We start from the raw sequence: 17,509 nt of genomic DNA on the forward strand, positions 1-17,509 counted from the left end.
AACTAAAATTCAGCATTTACAGGTTAAACAGGCTTTTCGTAATCTGATTTTGTTATTCATGATTCCTTGTACGCAAGACCGATCTTGTTAAAACTCCTTTGAACTGGTGAAAGGGTCACGCCATGAATGTTTAAAAACTGTCTGCACTTATGAAATAATCGTAATGATCATAAATCCATGTCTATTTATACTTGAATATTAATGTTAAACTGATTATTTTTGTGAAAACGGAACGTGAAGTTATATTCTCTTCATCAAGAATAAGTGAAATAGTTTAAAATTCTTATGGAAACAGCGTACTTAAAGGTCTAAGCTTTTGTCTGAAAACTATTACTGGACATAATCCTATCCCTTCAAAATTTTGGAAGCGAAACATCATTCAATAAGATGGAGAGTTGTGTAAAGGTGGTGTTATCAGGGTGAAAAACATCAAACATCTGTTCTTCGAATGCCTCTCTTTTGTTTTGAAAGTGTGATATGACTGTCTTAGGTGGTGGCAAATAATATCTGTGTTGCACAATGAGATCTAAGCTCACTTTACATATTATATATATATATTTTAAATTTACCTTATTTCTAATTTTTACTATTTCAAAAGCTAGTAATGGTTGGGTTTTTGTAATCTGAGGTTGTTTCAGTGATCGGTTATAAACTCATTCTCAATTTTTCTGTCAGATGGTTTGGGTCGTGCATCAAACAGATGATGTGCATGTGTATTGGTAGGTTGTGCATTAGATTACGGTGAGATTAAGGTTCAAGAAATCGGGGATTAGGTCATACTTAAAGGTTAATCACCATTGTGTCTGTAGGTATGGCGTTTCCATGCCAAGCCTTCCCCAGGTTAAATTCTTTATTTTTTCTTTATTCACCCTATTATTAATATGGCTGGGCATATTAATTAAAAACTCAAATTCAACATCAGTCTTTTTTAGTCTCTGTCTTCTTGCAAGCTTTTTATCCCACGCATATATCAAAATTTTTTAACATAAATAGTTTGAAATCTGTGAAAGCTATGCTATTTGAAACTCCACGTTAATGATGAATCGTTTTATGATGAAACCTTAAAAAAATAAACCAAACGTGTTAGATTAATGGTGTGTCTCCATCAAAATTTACCAGTCACTTTCCGTCCATTGGAAGTGAAATCATTGTTCAATTTCAACAAATACTCCTTTCTAATTTTTAATTTTTTAACATTTTTTTTTCATTTTACTTATACTTTTTAAAATTTTAAGATAATATTTTCTTTTTCTAATTATACTCTTAATTTACATAATATGAGAGAAACAAATTAGTTATAATTAATTTAAACTTAATTATACTCTTTTAGGTTATGGTACTAAAATATTGATTTTCTGTGGAATTTTTTTTGTGTTTCCAACTTTATCAAAGTCTGAGACCCAAGTATTCTGATGCACGGAGGTCCAGCAACTTGAATTTCACAAGACACTCTCATGCTTTTTAAGCTAAAACTATAGTTTTCGAAAGCTTTTCTAAGCAAATTGAATGTTGGTGATAAATAGAATTTAAAAGCATACTATACTACGTTGTGACTTATAAATTGGTTAATGATATATCCAAAGTCAATTTTGAGACCAAGTTTTCAAACAATATTTGTTTCAAAAATAACATTTATAATATTCATCATCTAAACAACTAAAGTTTCTCTCCTCAGAAATTTGACAGTAATTAGAAAATTTGAAATTTGGGAACAGTGATAGTGACGAATGAACTAACAACTGCTGAGAGCTTCTGTTTTCAAAATTGGAGAGAGGAATAAGCAATCTCATAAATTGTAAATTAGTTAACTAAACTATAAATGAAACCAAAATTTTGGTGCTAAAATCCTTTTAATAAATGCGTGTGCGCGCATTCCCGCACGCATGTTTTATAATGAATCCTGATACATCCCCACTTGTTAAAGTACTGTGACCTAAACTAAACTAGTAGAAGGAAGAAAAGAGGATGAAAATAATTGCTGTCTAGATCATAGGACATGGCATGGGTTTATAGTAAAAAGAGGAAGAAGAAAACAGAAGAAAAATGAGTAAAAGAGTGTAAAAAAAGACAGTGATGGCCCCTCGTAACCGCAGATTAAGGCCAAAGCGCCAAACACAACATTCAAATCCCAATCTTATGTTTACCACTTACGTACAAACATGTCATTATCCAAATAAAGCATCACAAATCGTAAAGCCAAAGTTGTTTTCAACACAACAGAATCATTATTTATTTTTTATTAATATACACCAGTACTAATCACATATCATATATTGTATTTTTATACTAGTAATTATTTGGTTAAAATAATTGTTATCTTTATCCCATTTTGGTGGATCCTAGATTGTAACGCAAGGGTAGTTTGTTCATTTCACAAACATGTAATGCCAACCAAGAACATAGAAATTCTATCCACTGTCCTCTCTGGCTCCCACTTCCAATCATAGTGTTGAGACACTATGTTTGTGTGGTGAAGCCTTAAAAACCCTGTTAAAACCTCAAGCACCAAACTTCTCTCACTCAAAACCTTCCTCCTTCCTTCCCCACTCATTCTCCTCAACATGTCTCTGCCACACAGATCTTTAGAGGCCACTTTTCTTGCTTTTCTTCTTCTTTCTTTCTCACTGGCTGCTGCAACAGCAACAGCATATTCTTCTATTCATGAGCTTCTCCGAACCCATGGCCTACCAGCAGGGCTCTTCCCAGAGACTGTAAAGTCCTACAATTTGGACCAAATGGGTCGTTTGGAGGTGAACCTCGATGCTCCTTGCCTCGCCAAGTATGAAACAAGAGTGCTCTTTGAAACCGTGGTTCGAGCTAACCTTAGTTTTGGTCAGCTCAAGGGGTTGGAGGGTCTTTCTCAGGAAGAGCTTTTCCTATGGTTACCTGTGAAAGACATCATCGTCAACGATCCATCTTCTGGTCTCATTCTCATTGATATTGGTCTTGCACATAAACAGCTCTCTCTTTCTCTCTTTGAAGATCCCCCAGTTTGTAGATCCCAAGGTACCGTTTCTCTCATTTTCAACAGCTGTTACTTCTTAATCATGATCTGTCTTCATTTCCTTTCAACTCTGAACCTTTCAATTATGGGGTTTGAATAGGAATCGTAGTGGAAAAGCACATGCATGCCATTTTCCATTTTCTTCTCACTCATTATTACTTTCCAGCCTGTCAAATGATGACTGGGTGTATTTCAATCCTCATTATTTTTGTCTTCTAGATTTGATTTCAAAATTTGAATGTGGGGTGCAGGTCTTTCACAGAATATTGGGGGAAGGAAGAGCATTGGATTTCAAGATCAGAGATGAAGGATTGCTTGTTTATCTGAAAAAGATGGTTTCTTCTTTCCTCTTTACAATTTTGTTTTGTTTTTTCCCTTCTTTTTTTTTTTTCCTTTACAAATAAGTATTTGGTGCAATGTGCATAGATCCAATGAGAGTTGTGATTATTAAATTAGAAATCAGTCAAGGGAAAAAAGAGAAACTGATAGGCGGTGTTTATTGTAAAAAGTCTTTATGCAATTTTGTTTGCCGCAATTTTTCTTCTTCTAATGTGCAAGAAAAGTATTTTGATATTGTCCTACCATATCATTTCATTTCTTCCTTTCTTTTTCTTTTACCTTTTACTTTGCTGAAAGGGGTGTTATTCTTTCAAAGAAAAGACTTCCTGATCCTATGTTGAAGATACCCAGAGAATCTGCTAACATTGAATGTTGTTTACCAAATTTGATTCTCAAATTTTGAGTAAAAATGACACCTTGTTTCTTAAAGACAGAATTGAAGGCTAAGGTGATGTTTACATGACCATTACATAACGATCATAAATCATCTGAGACAGCAAAGGAAGAAAATTGAGGTTTAGTTTGCTTCATTGGTCTGACAATATGGTCATTAAATCTGGTCAAGAGTGAATTTATTTAGTGCATCTTTTTTAATTGTGTTATAATGCCTGAGAAATAATAAGAACTTGTTTGGTCAGAATTAGATATGTTATATAATGTTCCCCTCTCCTCTTCTCTTCAGCCTTGGAAATCTATCTCCATTTTGAAGTACAACAAAAATATATGAGCAGAAAATGGACAATGTTAATTTTACTTTATAGCTGTCTTTTATTTTACTTTATGGTTTAAGCAGACTCAGCCTTTCAGGTTCTTGTCTCTGTGTATATCCTCATGTAATAACAGTACAAGGATTGTTCGTAAGGAATATTCTTTTTCTTTAGTCATTTATTCTTTAGAACATTTGCTTCTTCAAGTAGAACAAAGTAAAACTAAAAACATAAAAGAACATGTAAGAAGAAATTATAGGAGTAAGATTGATTTCACTAAAAAAATAGGAGCTGAGACTATGTTCCCATTCAAATTTACTGATTTAATTTTATTGTAACAGTCTTTTAGTAAAAAAAAAACATTACATATAGTTGGAGAGGAGTAAGATTGATTTCACTAAAAAAATAGGAGCTGAGACTATGTTCCCATTCAAATTTACTGATTTAATTTTATTGTAACAGTCTTTTAGTAAAAAAAAAAAACATTACATATAGTTGGAGAGGTGGGATGGAGGTTCATTATTCATTCATACTTTTATACATATTAGTTAACATAAACTAGTCATCTGTTAGGTCAATAACATTGTAATCAATATTTAATCATTTAATCGATAAAAGTCCATTGCAACTTCTCTACATGTCATTGATAATGTCTTGCAACAAATCCTTGATTTGATTAATTTCAAGTCTTTCTCCATTTTTTCCCTGAACAATGATCAAAGTGAATGTAATATTATCACATTTTTAAGTTTGTGAAGTAAGCATGAAAACCTACATATTCATAGTAGTGAAAATATGAATCACATTTCTTCTTCATGTCTGTCATGAAATTTATAAATAACTAGTTAAAAACAGTCTTGATTATTATCATTCTCAGAATCACCTGCATACAGCTTGTAATCAGAAATGCTCCTTTTGTGGTAGTGAGATTAGTGTCCATGAGCTCAATGCCAAAGTAATTGAGTGTCTCCATCAACTTGCTGAAACCTCCCCTTTTTTTCTCAATGATGATCTTGGCCCAGAACTTATTCTTATCTATTTGTGCCACTGTGATATCTTCCTGCAGAAAGTAAGATTGCTGAAGAAAGTAAGATTGTTAAGTAATTAAGCTATTCAATTCTTCTGAAGAACTATCTTTGCTATAACTGACCTGTATCCCCCAATTCTTCATATATTCCACAGCTTCAATTTCATCTATTTTTGTCTCTGTTGTTTCTTCTGAGGTTGCTTCCATTTGATGGAGTTGCTGGCTAAGATTCTGGACTTCGTCTTGCAGCTTCTCAATGTAGGTGATAGCATCTACAATAATTGTTCCTCTATTCATCTAAAACAAAATAAATTTAGAGTCTATAATGAAGCTTAATCCAGCAATTTGTAAACTAAACAATAAAATTAGGTATCATGAAATAAGAAAATGAGAGTTTAGGTAGTTGCATTTGTGATAATAGGATTTATAGACCGCAGCATCAAAAGTCTCCTACTGAGTTTCTCCCTCCTCCTCCTTTCAACCTCAAGGTTTTTTGATTTGAACTCCTTTGTGTTATCATCATAGTTCCTCTTCCTACTCAATTTTTGTCTGCTACAGTCATTCTCTTCCATAGTAATACACAACCAATCTTCATCTTCATGCTCCATTTTTTGAGAAGTTAGGTCTTAAAGAATGGAGCAGAGACAGGTATTGAAGAGATTTGTTCCAAAGGTTTTGTAGATTAAGATTTTGTTTGTGGCTATATAAGTGCTTCCCACAGAGGCATCATGCCAGATAGAGAAAGTACATTAATGCTTGTTTTGAGGGTCTTTTCTGTGGTCCCTACTTAATTGATGTATGTTTCTTATGACAAGAGAGAAATACATTTGTGTTTGGCCGGTTAAATGTGTCTTCGGCTTGTTGGAATCTTAACAGAATGAGACTATAAACTCTAGATATTTTGTTATAATAAAAATCACATTGAAGTCCTACCTAACTTCTTTCTTTGATTTATAACATGATAAAAGGATTTCAAAAATAAATTACACTCATTTTTTTAAATTTTCCTCTCACAACATTTACGTTTCTTTAATTTTTTAATAGGGATTCATTTATGCACTTTTAATAAAATGAAACTTAAACCCCTTATTTTACTTAACAAAGTGATAGCATCTTATCTTAGTCATTCTCTCTTTATAAGAATTTAGTTTTTAAACATTTTTTATTTTAATGTATTTATTGTTTTTGAAATTTAAAATAAATTTAATTAATTTTTTATTAATATCCTTGTTTCTTACCTATATGGTTCATCCATCTATATATTTATCATATATGTGAAGATAATACTATAAAAAAGAAAGTGCCAATTGTTAACAGCTAAAATGTGAATGTCAGAGAATTAAGTGTATTGAAAAAAAAAAAAAAAACAACCATAAACTGTCTCTACAATTTCTTAGTGATTACCTATTTGTACTTGTGGGCTTGGTGGAGACAGAACATATTAAAAGGAAAAAAAAAATCATATTATACTCCTCTGTTCTAGTGATTAAGGCTTTAGTAGGTAACCTTGTTATTTGACTGAGAATGCCATAACACAGTTTAGTGTGCTGGTTTCTTAGAGCCAATCTTAAGTAATATATGACATATTAACTAATATGCGAAATTGTAGATCTTTTTGTTTCGATCGAAATATATTTAGTCTCTTGAAATATAATGATTTTTTATATTAGTTTTTATTTAAATTTTGTTTATTTTAATCCTTAAAACTTTAAAAAAACCTGTATACATCTAGGTTTTAATAGAAATTTATCATTTTTTTATTAAATGTTAAATATAAAGACTAAAATAAATAAACTACAAAAAATCTGTATTTTTAAATACAACACATATAATAAAATCATTTTATAGGAATTAGAAATGGATAAGATTTATAGTCTTCAGTAACTAATGACTTCTGGACACAGTTAGCATCTTCTATTGAGAATTGACAATGCCATTTAACACACTGATTCATGCGTGGTTTAGTATCATTTGGTTTTGACAGAAAATATGGCTGGCTATACTACACTCTTACTAATAATACAATCATGGATGTAATGGATTTTAATGTAATGAAGAAAAAAAAAGTTATGTAGAGATTTTCACTGCTGACAGTGATTACAGAGATATCATTAATGTTTAAAATAAAAACTAAATTGTTATTAAATATAGTTTATTTAGTTTTTAATGGTTAAAATAATTTTTTTACTTCAAATTGATATTCTAAATCAGAGAGAGTAAGAGAACAACAAGTAATTTTATAATCTGATGGAATGTTTCATGCATGTTACTTAATACAGATGTTGGTGAATTATTGAATCCTTCCAACCAACAAATTAAACTAGTCCTATATGCCATTTATAATATCTTGCAACAAATCCTTGGTTTGTTGAATTTCAAGTTTTTCACCATCTCTGTCCTGAACAATATAGAAATCACAGTTAAATAATTGAAGTGAATATTATATCATTGTCAAGATTTGGAAGGTACATGTGAAATATTTACAGATGAACCAAAGTTCATCTTCAAGTATCTTATTCTACCTATGATGAAATCATATTCATTGAGAATCAAAATAGAAGTTTGAGTCATATCTTATCACCTGTATACAACTTGTAATAAGAAAGGCTCCTTTTGTGGTTGTGAGATTGGTGTCTATGAGTTCAATGCTGAAATTATTGAGAGCTTCCATCAATTTTCTGAATCTTCCTTTTCTCTTCTCAATGATGATCTTAACCCACAGTTTATTACCGTCTATCTGTGCTACTCTAACTTCTTCCTGCAGAAACCAACAAAACATTAGTAATTAATAGTTGTAGAGCTTTTTTTTTTTTTTCAATCAAATCATATATGACCTGTATCCCCAAATCCTTCATATCTTGTGCAGCATCAATTTCATCTATTTTTGTCTCTGCTGTTTCCTCTGAAGTTGCTTCTATTTGGTGAAGCTCTTGGCTGAGACTCTGGACTTTGTCTTGAAGCTTCTCAATGTAAGTGATAGCATCTTCAATGATTGTGGCTTTGTTCATCTAAAACCAAAATTAGAGTCTATAATCAGGTTACATTGCATCCCTAAAATTGAATGAACAATGAGATCAAGAAGAAGGATCATGATATAAGAAAGTGAAGAGTTTAGGTAGTTGCATTTGTGATGATAGGCACTATAGCACGCAGCATCAAGAGTCTGCTACTGAGCTTCTCCCTCCTCCTCCTTTCAGTCTCAAGATTCTTTGATTTGAACTCTCTGGTCTCATCATCATAGTTCCTCTTCCTACCCATCCCTTGCTTGCTAGAACCATTTTCAGTAGCAAGAGAAAACTCTTCCAAAGTAACACATAACCAATCCTCATCTTCATACTCCATTTGTGGGGGTGGAGGGTGGGTTTTGATCTGAGGAAAGGGATGTGTTTGAAGGCTTTGTAAAGTGAGCATTTGTTTGTGGCTATATAAGTGGTTCTCATAGAGGCATCATGTCAGAGGAACAGAAGAGAAAGAAAGTACATTGATGCATGTTTTGAGGGTATTCTTTGGGTGTGGTCCCAAGTTAGTTCTGGTATGTTTCTTATCACACATATTTGTGTTAGGCTGTTTAAATGTTTTTTCTGCTTTTTAGAATCTTTCTAACTGATTTTCTTTTTCTACAATCTTCCTAACAGAGTGTGAAAATGCCACTACAAATGACATAGAAGGTCTTCCTCATTTTTTTTTCGTTGATTTTCACTTCTTATTTATACTGTGGTGGAATCCAAAATGCTTAAATTGGTTAAAAATAATAATTTAAGCATGTTCTGCCAAATAACAAATAAATTGTAAGACCTTTTGAAGTTGGGCTTTTTGACAGTGGGTATCGAACACATGACCTTTAATACCCTCTCATCCTCTGGTCCACCCTAATGCCATGTCAGAGAATTTGCAGCCCAATACATCTCAATCCTCGCCCCAGGGAATATTATATATTATATCTTTTTTTTTATATGTTGTTCAATTCACTCCTCTTTATTAGAGAACTTTACTCCGCACTTAATAATTTTTTCACCGTAGATAAGGGTGATATAAAAATTTACCTCAATAGTTTTGTCTCGTTCTTCTTTAATTGAAGTGATAGTTAATGACTAAAGTAAATTCTGCCCATTCGATAAGAATTTTTTGTACAGAAATAAAAAAAATAATCCTAGAAACTAAAATAGAATAAATTGAGTATTACGATCTTTTTAAGGTATCTATTGGGTAATCAATGTCTTTTATAGACCTTTTCGGCAAAATTATTGGTGATGTTGAAAAGAACACTTAGACATGAAATGAGAGAAACCAATTATTTACAATAGCATAAAAATGGAATGTCACAAGAATGGTACATACTAAAATCTAGCAGCTTATCCACTAAAACCTTTTTGCTGTTATATCTTTCTCGACAAATTTCTCGATAAAATTATTAGTATGATAGAAGAAAATAAAGAGATGAAATAAAATATTTTTTTCTTACATGTTAAAATAAATGAGGTTTATAATTGGTTCTGAATTATTAAAACAGACCGACTATTTTTTACTAATATTGTGAAGAATATACAAAGAATTAATAAAGAAAGTTATATATGAAAATAATGATAAAAGAAAAATAAGACGATTCAGAAAAACACATATAAATTAGTTAGGTAGATAGAGAGAGTGTTAAATATACTTGTAGAAAATATTACAAATATCTTATTGAACTGTCAATCTCGGCATCTGTGTATATTTTTTAGTCGACTATTGTCAAAAATTGTGTCTATTTTTGTAAAGTTTATTTTTAAGACTGAAATAAAAATATTTTTTTATTATTTTTCATAAATTGATTATTAAGAAAACTAAGTTAACAAATTTTAATCATTTATAATTATTCTAAATAAATTAAATTATAATGCATTGAGAAAGTCACTATTATAAATATACGATCCTTTTACATTACATAACAATATTAATTCTCCAATAACATAAGTCAAAAAATGAGGTGGGAAATCAGGGATTAAATAGGCAAGAGCCCTCTTTTTGTTGGTTTATGGTTTATGAAAATTTAGGTTACGTTTTTTCTTCATTGATGTAAATACAAATCCCAATCTCATAATAGTAGTCAATATTCCACCTTTAATATGTTCTTTTATCCACAACCAAAACTAAAGGCATGTCGTACACAAAAACTGTGACAAAAAAGCAATTATTGACGAAAAGAATATATGGACACAACTACTAAACAATTGAGATAAAAGAAAGAAGAAGAGAGTAGCCAATATCAAAACATGAGATTCATAATTTTGGTGTCTTCTTTATCATTTTTATATCCTTTTTAAGTTTTGCTATATATTGAGCCATAGACATTTCAGTTTGTCATGCAACAATGATTTTTTATTTTTTTAATAAAATGGTATAGTGTAGGGGAAATATTATGGAAATGGGTCGTCTTACTCGAAGTGGTGCTTTCGTAACACGTTCTTTACTTCTTTTTTTCTTGAAATCATGCAATCTAGCACGTTTTTTTTTTTTGTTATTTATTTCTTTTGGAGATTTTTTTTTAAGAATGAAATAAGGGTTTATGTGTTTTTTATTTTTTTATAAATTTAGATTGTGACAGAGCATAGTAAGAGCTGGGCCATGGTCCCCCAAAGATTTTTGATTTTTTTTAAAAATATCTACATTTTGAAAATTTTGAAATTTTTTGAAATTTTTTAAATTATAGGTAGTATATTTTATAAACGGATGAAAATTAAATTATTTGTCTTTTTATTTCTTTTATAAAATACAACCAATTAATGTTAATAGATAATAAAACATAAAATTGAATATATAAAGAATAAAAATATTTAGGTTTAATTAATATTTTAGTCACTATTTTCATCTAAAAATATCAAATTGATTCTCAAGTTTTTTATAGTCTCAATTTGGTTCATACTTTTAAAAAATTGATACAATTTAGTCATTTTTTTTAAATTTATTAGAGCGGATCAAGGATTTTCATCAAAATTGATATTGAGATTATGTTAATTACACAAAAAAAAAAAACTATCTTTATTTACAACTTTAAGTTTAATGAAAAAACATTTATGTGTTTCAAGAAATTTAATGAATATAACCAAATTGTATCAGTTTTCCAAAATTCAGAACCAAATTGAAACTAAACAAAATTGGAGGACCAACATAACATTTTTGAACTAAAACAATAATCAAAAGAATAATTAAACCAAATATTTATTATGATATTTTTTATGTCATTTCTTGTTGTCTTGTTAGTTTTACAAAAATTGTACATCATTTCTCACTCTCATATATTTTTTTTAAGAAAAAAGGTAATTATTTTTTCTTTTATTTCTCATTTGTCTTATTTCTTTTTTGAAGAAAAGAAAATTAATTCTCTTTTATCTTACTTAATAATGAAATATTAATTTAATAGTTAATATTGTTTTTTTTATCAGCCTTTGGTATATTCATTTTTTTTATGAATATAGAAGAAAAAATAATGTATTATGTGTTTTTTCATAATCAATTTTTAATTGTGACTTAACTATACTTTTTTTTTCTTTAATATTTATGCTTCTCAATTTTTTTAGTAAGGTATGATAAATTATTTTTAATATTATTTTTAAAATAGGTATATTGATGAAGAATAAAAGAATAGATTCATTATTCAAAAATGATAAAAGTGAAGTTATTCGTGAAGATGGAAACAAGATAGATTATATTTTTTACAACATTAAACTAAATATCAAATTATTCAGTTAGAGGAACCAATTTTTAAAACATTATAGTAATGATCCAACAATTTAATGATCAAAGAATTATACTATTTGACCCCTCCAAAACTTGTGGTTAAGATCTGCCACTAATTGTGAGATTCCAAATTAATGGAGATATCTACTAATTTAAGGCATTATATAAATTGATATTAAACATAAAACTACATAAGAAGAATGATCAAATTATATTACACTATTCCTCTAAAGTATGTTTTGAAAGTATTTTCTAAATATAATCTTTATCAAAATCAAGATACGAAGAATCATATGTAATTTAAAACAAGTTATAAAAGCTAGTTGTCTACACCTACTATATTCCTGACCATGTCTCTGTTAGGTTCCTCACCTGCCGTATTCTCTGTTTCTGTGTACACACACAATCATAGCAAAAGAAACACATTAACAAACAAGAGCAAACTAATGTATTTAAAAAGAAGCAATGTAATTAAATTCAATAGTTAAAATAAATAAGTAATGTATAACAAATTCATTAATCCAATCCCATAAAAATATTAAAACATAATTACTAACTCTGAAAATTTCTATGTATAGAGTCAAACCCAAAGATTTTGCCATGTCATAAGGATACCAATAGCATTTTAGTTTACCAAGCCATGGCTCTACCAAGCTTCCTAACGAGAGAGTTGGTTCACCTATGTCAATCAAAAATGTTTTCAAAACAATTTTCGTTATAGGAATCTCCATTAACTCCCATTAACCAGATATATTACACAAGTAGACTACTTTCACTCTTGAAAGCATTTCCACTATCATCATACCACGCCCATATCATCATATATTCTCATATCAAATTACAACAACCAACACATCTCTATATCCGTGTAATTTATCTTAAAAAAAAATTCATAATTCATATAATTAAATAACCTAAATAATCTATTTTCTTGTCGAATGACATTATGGCTCGTCCAGCGAGCAAACACCGAACTAACTACTTCAAATATTCGCTTAGGAAGGGGTTGGTTGGCTCAGCGAATAAGACCATGGGAAGGAATTCACATAAATTTGTCTAGTAAATCCTATCGCTCAACGAATAATGTTCTTCATGTTCTCCTGTATTTCTAACTTTCAGAGAAATATCTCTCGCATAGTGATGAGTCACTCGCGCAATGACCCATGTCATTAAAATGCATTAGAAGATCATAAATGAATGGACGAGCATAAAAAAACTAGGGTACATGAATAATTTTATATATGGTATAATTTGTTTTTCTCACCATTTATCACCATTTTATATATGTAAATATCATTTACTTTTGTTTCTGTGTGAACAGTAAATAGTGCAAAACAAACATAAGTAAAAAAATCGCAAAATACAAGTTTTGATACACAAAATTGATTTATTTTTGGGAATTATTTTTCTTACTTATTATTCCGAAATACTGTTTATTTGTTATAATTATGGTATATATATATATATATATATATATATATATATATATATATTTTTTTTTTTTTTTTTTTCTAGTAATGTTGTGAAGAGTGTATAAAAAGACATTCTTATTCATTTTTACAGGCATGTTATAATGGAATAATTAACAGTGTCTTAAAATCAATTCCTTTTCAATTATTGGTGGGAAGAATGAAAGTAAAAAATAATGTAAGAATGCCTATTGGGATGGATCACATAGTAGATAGTCTATCATTTAACAATTAAATCAAACAGTTTATAAGGAGGAAGAATTGATAAAGTTGGAATTGACATGACCCGAGATATACCTAGCGATGAGAAACAAAATGACATTCAATGTAATTAAACTTTTCTAACAACAATACATTTAACAAACTTATGTAGTTTCTTCCTAACCAACCACAAACAACAGTTATGGCATCTCTAATTATTGGTGAAGCAAAGGATGACCATAGATATTACATATGGCCAGAATCCACATTATGCACCATTTTTATTTGTTCCCTTAGTACGGAGAGACATGGATTATTGGTGGTGTAATGATACATCAAAGGTACCATTCTAGCTGCATTTAGACAGAAATTGGTAAATGATGATGGCAATTCATTTTGGGTCAGAACTTGTTCATTGAGACGTTTCCATTCAGATGAAATCAAGTGGCAAACATGGCTTTGTACATCTTCAGCAGAAACGTGTTGGTGCTCATTCATGTAGCAATCAAGGTATGATCCATCAACTCCCTTCTGATCTTGTTTCTACATTTTTTTTCAAATCTTTAGTTAGGATGTCACATGTTTAGAATATAAAATAAATACAAACACTTTCTTGCGTCTTTACCTTGAATCCTTCCAAATCATCAGATAGACGAAGAATTTTCGCCACTGAGTGAACAATCTGCGGAAAGTTATCCATGACAGCAACAGTTTCCAGATTTATAGAGTGATCGAAGAGGAAGAATGCATGGAGAAGAACCACAGGCACTCCTGTGCTCACGATTCCGATGTTCAAGTACTCCTCTGACCTTGGCAAATCACCACTCCTCAACCAATGTGCCTCTTCCGTGAACGCGTTCAACAACCGCACCCACTGTTTCATACATATAAATGTTTCATTTTTACATTTACTGCTACTTTAAGCAAAAAACTTGATGCGACATGTCTTTTGCAGAATAAATTGATTATTACCGATCTTTTTAGGGTATCTATTGGGTTTAATCCATGTCTTTTGTAGACCTTTTCGGCGAAATCATTGGTGCTGTCGAAAAGAACACGTAGACACATTTTCATGAAATCTGGAAGCTGCTCTGTATCAGCCAATTCCCATCTGAAATGAGAGAAACTAATTATTTTCAAGCATAAGAATGAAATATCAAAAGAATGGGACATGCTAAAATCTAACCTCTCATCCACTAAAACCTTTTTTTTGTTATATCTCTCCATAAAATTATCAATATAATAGGAGAGAATAGAGAGATAAAATAAAATATTTTTTCTCTTACAAGTTAAAGTAAATGAGGTTCATAAATTGATTTTGAATTATTAAAAAAAAAATCTGATTACTTTTTACTAATATTTGTATACACATAAGTCGTATCATTAAACGAGAACAAAAGGAATAGAGTGAAAATTAATATAGATTAAGAAATTTTTATGTGGGAATAATGATAAAAGAAATAAGATGATGCAGAAAAAACAAATGAGTGAGGTAAATAGTTTGTGAAATATATTTCTAGATAATATTAAAAGGAATATTATTTTTTGACAAATTTGATAATATTAATAATATAGTATCTCATTGGATAAAAGAAATGTTTCTTGTGATTTAAAAGGATGTAACTTGAAAAAAAATAAAATAAAATTTGTCAACTTTTTTTTTTATAAAAATATCATACTCCATACTAAAAATATCTCATTGAAATATATGACCGTCAATGTCAGCATCAAAATTTTGTGTATTTTTTTGTCAACTATAGTCAATTGTAGCATAAAAGTAGATTCCTTCTCTTGCTGGTTTTATTGTGCAGAACCTCACTAGTTATAGTTTATGTGGGCAGAGAGATCATTGCAAAAATAATTTAATTTGATCAAATTTTTAAAATATAAAATTATAAGAAAGGTACGCATCACTAATTAAAAATAAGTAATAAAAATAGTAGTCAAGAGTTATGGGGAGAAGATTAAATTTAAAAAGAAATATACTCATGTTGTAGCTGATTAAGATTTGAAATAAAAATATATAAATAACCTAAAAATTAGCCAAGTAAAAGTTATAATTTAAGATGAAAAATATTTATAATATACAAAATGAATTTTTAGAAATATTTATTGGTTTGATATTTTAAAAAATATAAATAAAAAAAAGTAATTTAAGAAAAGTCATCATGACTTTCTTTGTAAAGGAAGTTTTGGTCCTATACGAAATTAGAATACCTGTTGACAGCATCTCTAAATAAAGTAAGTTGGTCTAATGTCCCATAAACGTCGAAGATGTCATCGATAATGTAGATTAGAGAGATGGATTTGGTGAGTTCTATCCTTTGATCTGAAAAGCTTGGATCTGTGAAGCATGCCATTGGCCAAATGTACCATTTCAGGGGTTGATACTTTGCGAACTTCTCCTCCTTCACCATTCCAAGATCTTTCCACCATCTGTTAATGCAAAATGCTGATTACTATATATTGCTAAAATGAACATTCAAAGTGTGGGATTATAAGTTATAACACTCACTTGTAAACTTGAACGATTTCATTCTGGTTCATCATCCTAACTATGCAGGAATTTATCTCAGCAAGTTTCTCTAAGCATGTCCATTCTTTCTTGGTCTTGTAATAATCACTTAGAACTACACTTGCGTCCCTGAATCTTGATAAGCCATAGTGAAGTGGATCCTCAAGAGTGCTAGCAACATGTATAGCTTCATGATGTTCTCTATGTCTTTTCAACCATGCATGAAGAAGTTGGCAGCTGAGGTACCCTGCATCATCAAGACTATCTTCTCCTTCAATACTTAGCTGGGTTGCCTCATGCAGGGCAATAAGACTCTTCACATCTTCACCATATTTAGCTATGAACTCTCTTTTATTACTCTTCAAACACTCAAATACATCTGCACAGTTAAGATGTACACAGTGAGGATAAAAATAGATACTTTATGATAACAAAAGAAGATAAAGATGAATAAAGAATGTGAATTAAATATGTACAGAGTGAAGATAATTTGAACCTGGTGGAACGTGATGACCTCTTTGTCTGAGTAAACGGAATGTAAGTGCAAGTTCATAAAGTTTATGGCCATTCACAAAATCACTTAGATGACTGCTAAATACGGAGTGTTGCTTCCGAAGAAGGGCTTCAATTTCGTGTTCAAAATGGTGTTCGATGCCAAGCCTCTGGATAATGTCAGTGACATATAAACTCTCCATGGAATCTTCACCGACAAGTTTCTGGAATGCATGCTTAACTTCCTTCAACACCAGAGCTTGTTCGATATAAATATCATCCTGAAAATGTCAATGAAAGTGTCAATTTCTAAAAAACCTTGGTGGGATGAGAAGATGATTAAGAGAATTAGAATTTTAGATGTGTACGTACAGAAAAATCCATTTTTACAGTGGATTTGCCTAAGAGTCTTGGTTTGGCTTCTATCTGTAAATGTGAAGAAAGGAATAAAGAAGAGTGTATTTATACCCCCAACAAGAGTCTTGCTTTGGTTTGTTCTCTATAATGGCTTACGCGAAGTCAAAGATGGCAGGTGACGAGGTAGCGTGTTTCACGATTTTTTCATTGTCTAATAAGCCTTTAAAAAAATGTTTGCTTCACAATCCTTGTAAAACAACATTCATTTCAGAACATTCTGTTTTGCAAAATATCACTGCTTGCGTTGAGAACAAAAGTATGAAGGTTAGTATTTGTAACCGTATCTACCATAAGAATGTGAAAATGGAGTTCAGATTTTCTATTAATTTTTTGGTAATGTTCTTTCTTTAGCATTCAAAATATACTGTATTGTATTGATATTTTAAATATTTTTTTAATATATTTTAAAATATCAAAATTAATGATAATTGATGTATTATAATACAATACGAAAAAAAAAATCCTAAAGAGAATATAAATTCGAGAAAATGCCAAGTAGAGATTCCACACATCATGTTCTTCTCCACATGGCTTACCGTGTGACCACTTCCAGGTACAGTTCTAAAATCTTTCTACTCACAATTATCAAAAACTCTAATCTCTAATCTTAGCTGGTAGAGT

General features: G+C 30.3%; 3 protein-coding genes across 3 annotated transcripts; 1 reads left to right on the top strand and 2 right to left on the bottom strand.

Annotated features, from left to right (window-relative positions):
- The first annotated feature begins 2,428 nt into the window (after positions 1-2,428).
- LOC114186875 lies at positions 2,429-3,593 on the top strand. The gene is made up of 2 exons (XM_028074931.1): positions 2,429-3,006; positions 3,256-3,593. Exons 1-2 carry the CDS (start codon positions 2,562-2,564, stop codon positions 3,309-3,311), a joined length of 501 nt encoding a protein of 166 aa, XP_027930732.1. The 5' UTR covers positions 2,429-2,561; the 3' UTR covers positions 3,312-3,593.
- Positions 3,594-3,950: 357 nt separating this feature from the next.
- LOC114186874 (transcription factor ABORTED MICROSPORES) lies at positions 3,951-8,549 on the bottom strand. Its single transcript, XM_028074930.1, has 6 exons — positions 8,201-8,549; positions 7,912-8,085; positions 7,659-7,835; positions 5,201-5,374; positions 4,934-5,110; positions 3,951-4,755 (listed from the first exon to the last, which is right to left on the bottom strand). The coding sequence occupies exons 1-6, from the start codon at positions 8,486-8,488 to the stop codon at positions 4,684-4,686; spliced, it is 1,062 nt and encodes a 353-aa protein (XP_027930731.1). The 5' UTR covers positions 8,489-8,549; the 3' UTR covers positions 3,951-4,683.
- A 4,920-nt stretch (positions 8,550-13,469) lies between these two features.
- Positions 13,470-16,943, bottom strand: LOC114187267 ((3S,6E)-nerolidol synthase 1-like). The gene is made up of 7 exons (XM_028075468.1): positions 16,844-16,943; positions 16,476-16,752; positions 15,980-16,358; positions 15,682-15,900; positions 14,437-14,575; positions 14,090-14,338; positions 13,470-14,007 (listed from the first exon to the last, which is right to left on the bottom strand). Exons 1-7 carry the CDS (start codon positions 16,853-16,855, stop codon positions 13,711-13,713), a joined length of 1,572 nt encoding a protein of 523 aa, XP_027931269.1. The 5' UTR covers positions 16,856-16,943; the 3' UTR covers positions 13,470-13,710.
- Between the last annotated feature and the right edge of the window lie 566 nt (positions 16,944-17,509).

This window comes from Vigna unguiculata, chromosome 6 (genome assembly GCF_004118075.2).
Source record: "Vigna unguiculata cultivar IT97K-499-35 chromosome 6, ASM411807v1, whole genome shotgun sequence".
NCBI lineage: Eukaryota > Viridiplantae > Streptophyta > Magnoliopsida > Fabales > Fabaceae > Vigna > Vigna unguiculata.

Excerpts from the sequence above, each read along its gene's own strand:
- LOC114186874 (XM_028074930.1), bottom strand. The coding sequence starts at position 8,488 with ATGCTCACTTTACAAAGCCTTCAAACACATCCCTTTCCTCAGATCAAA. Across the intron at positions 5,375-7,658 it reads TTATTACAAGTTGTATACAG|ATGAATAGAGGAACAATTAT; the intron begins GTGATAAGATAT and ends ATTTTGTTTTAG. Across the intron at positions 4,756-4,933 it reads TGATTACAAGCTGTATGCAG|GGAAAAAATGGAGAAAGACT; the intron begins GTGATTCTGAGA and ends ATCATTGTTCAG.
- LOC114186875 (XM_028074931.1), top strand. The coding sequence starts at position 2,562 with ATGTCTCTGCCACACAGATCTTTAGAGGCCACTTTTCTTGCTTTTCTT. Across the intron at positions 3,007-3,255 it reads CCCAGTTTGTAGATCCCAAG|GTCTTTCACAGAATATTGGG; the intron begins GTACCGTTTCTC and ends TGTGGGGTGCAG.
- LOC114187267 (XM_028075468.1), bottom strand. Across the intron at positions 14,576-15,681 it reads TTTAGAGATGCTGTCAACAG|ATGGGAATTGGCTGATACAG; the intron begins GTATTCTAATTT and ends CTCTCATTTCAG. Across the intron at positions 14,008-14,089 it reads ATGATTTGGAAGGATTCAAG|AAACAAGATCAGAAGGGAGT; the intron begins GTAAAGACGCAA and ends AAAAAAATGTAG.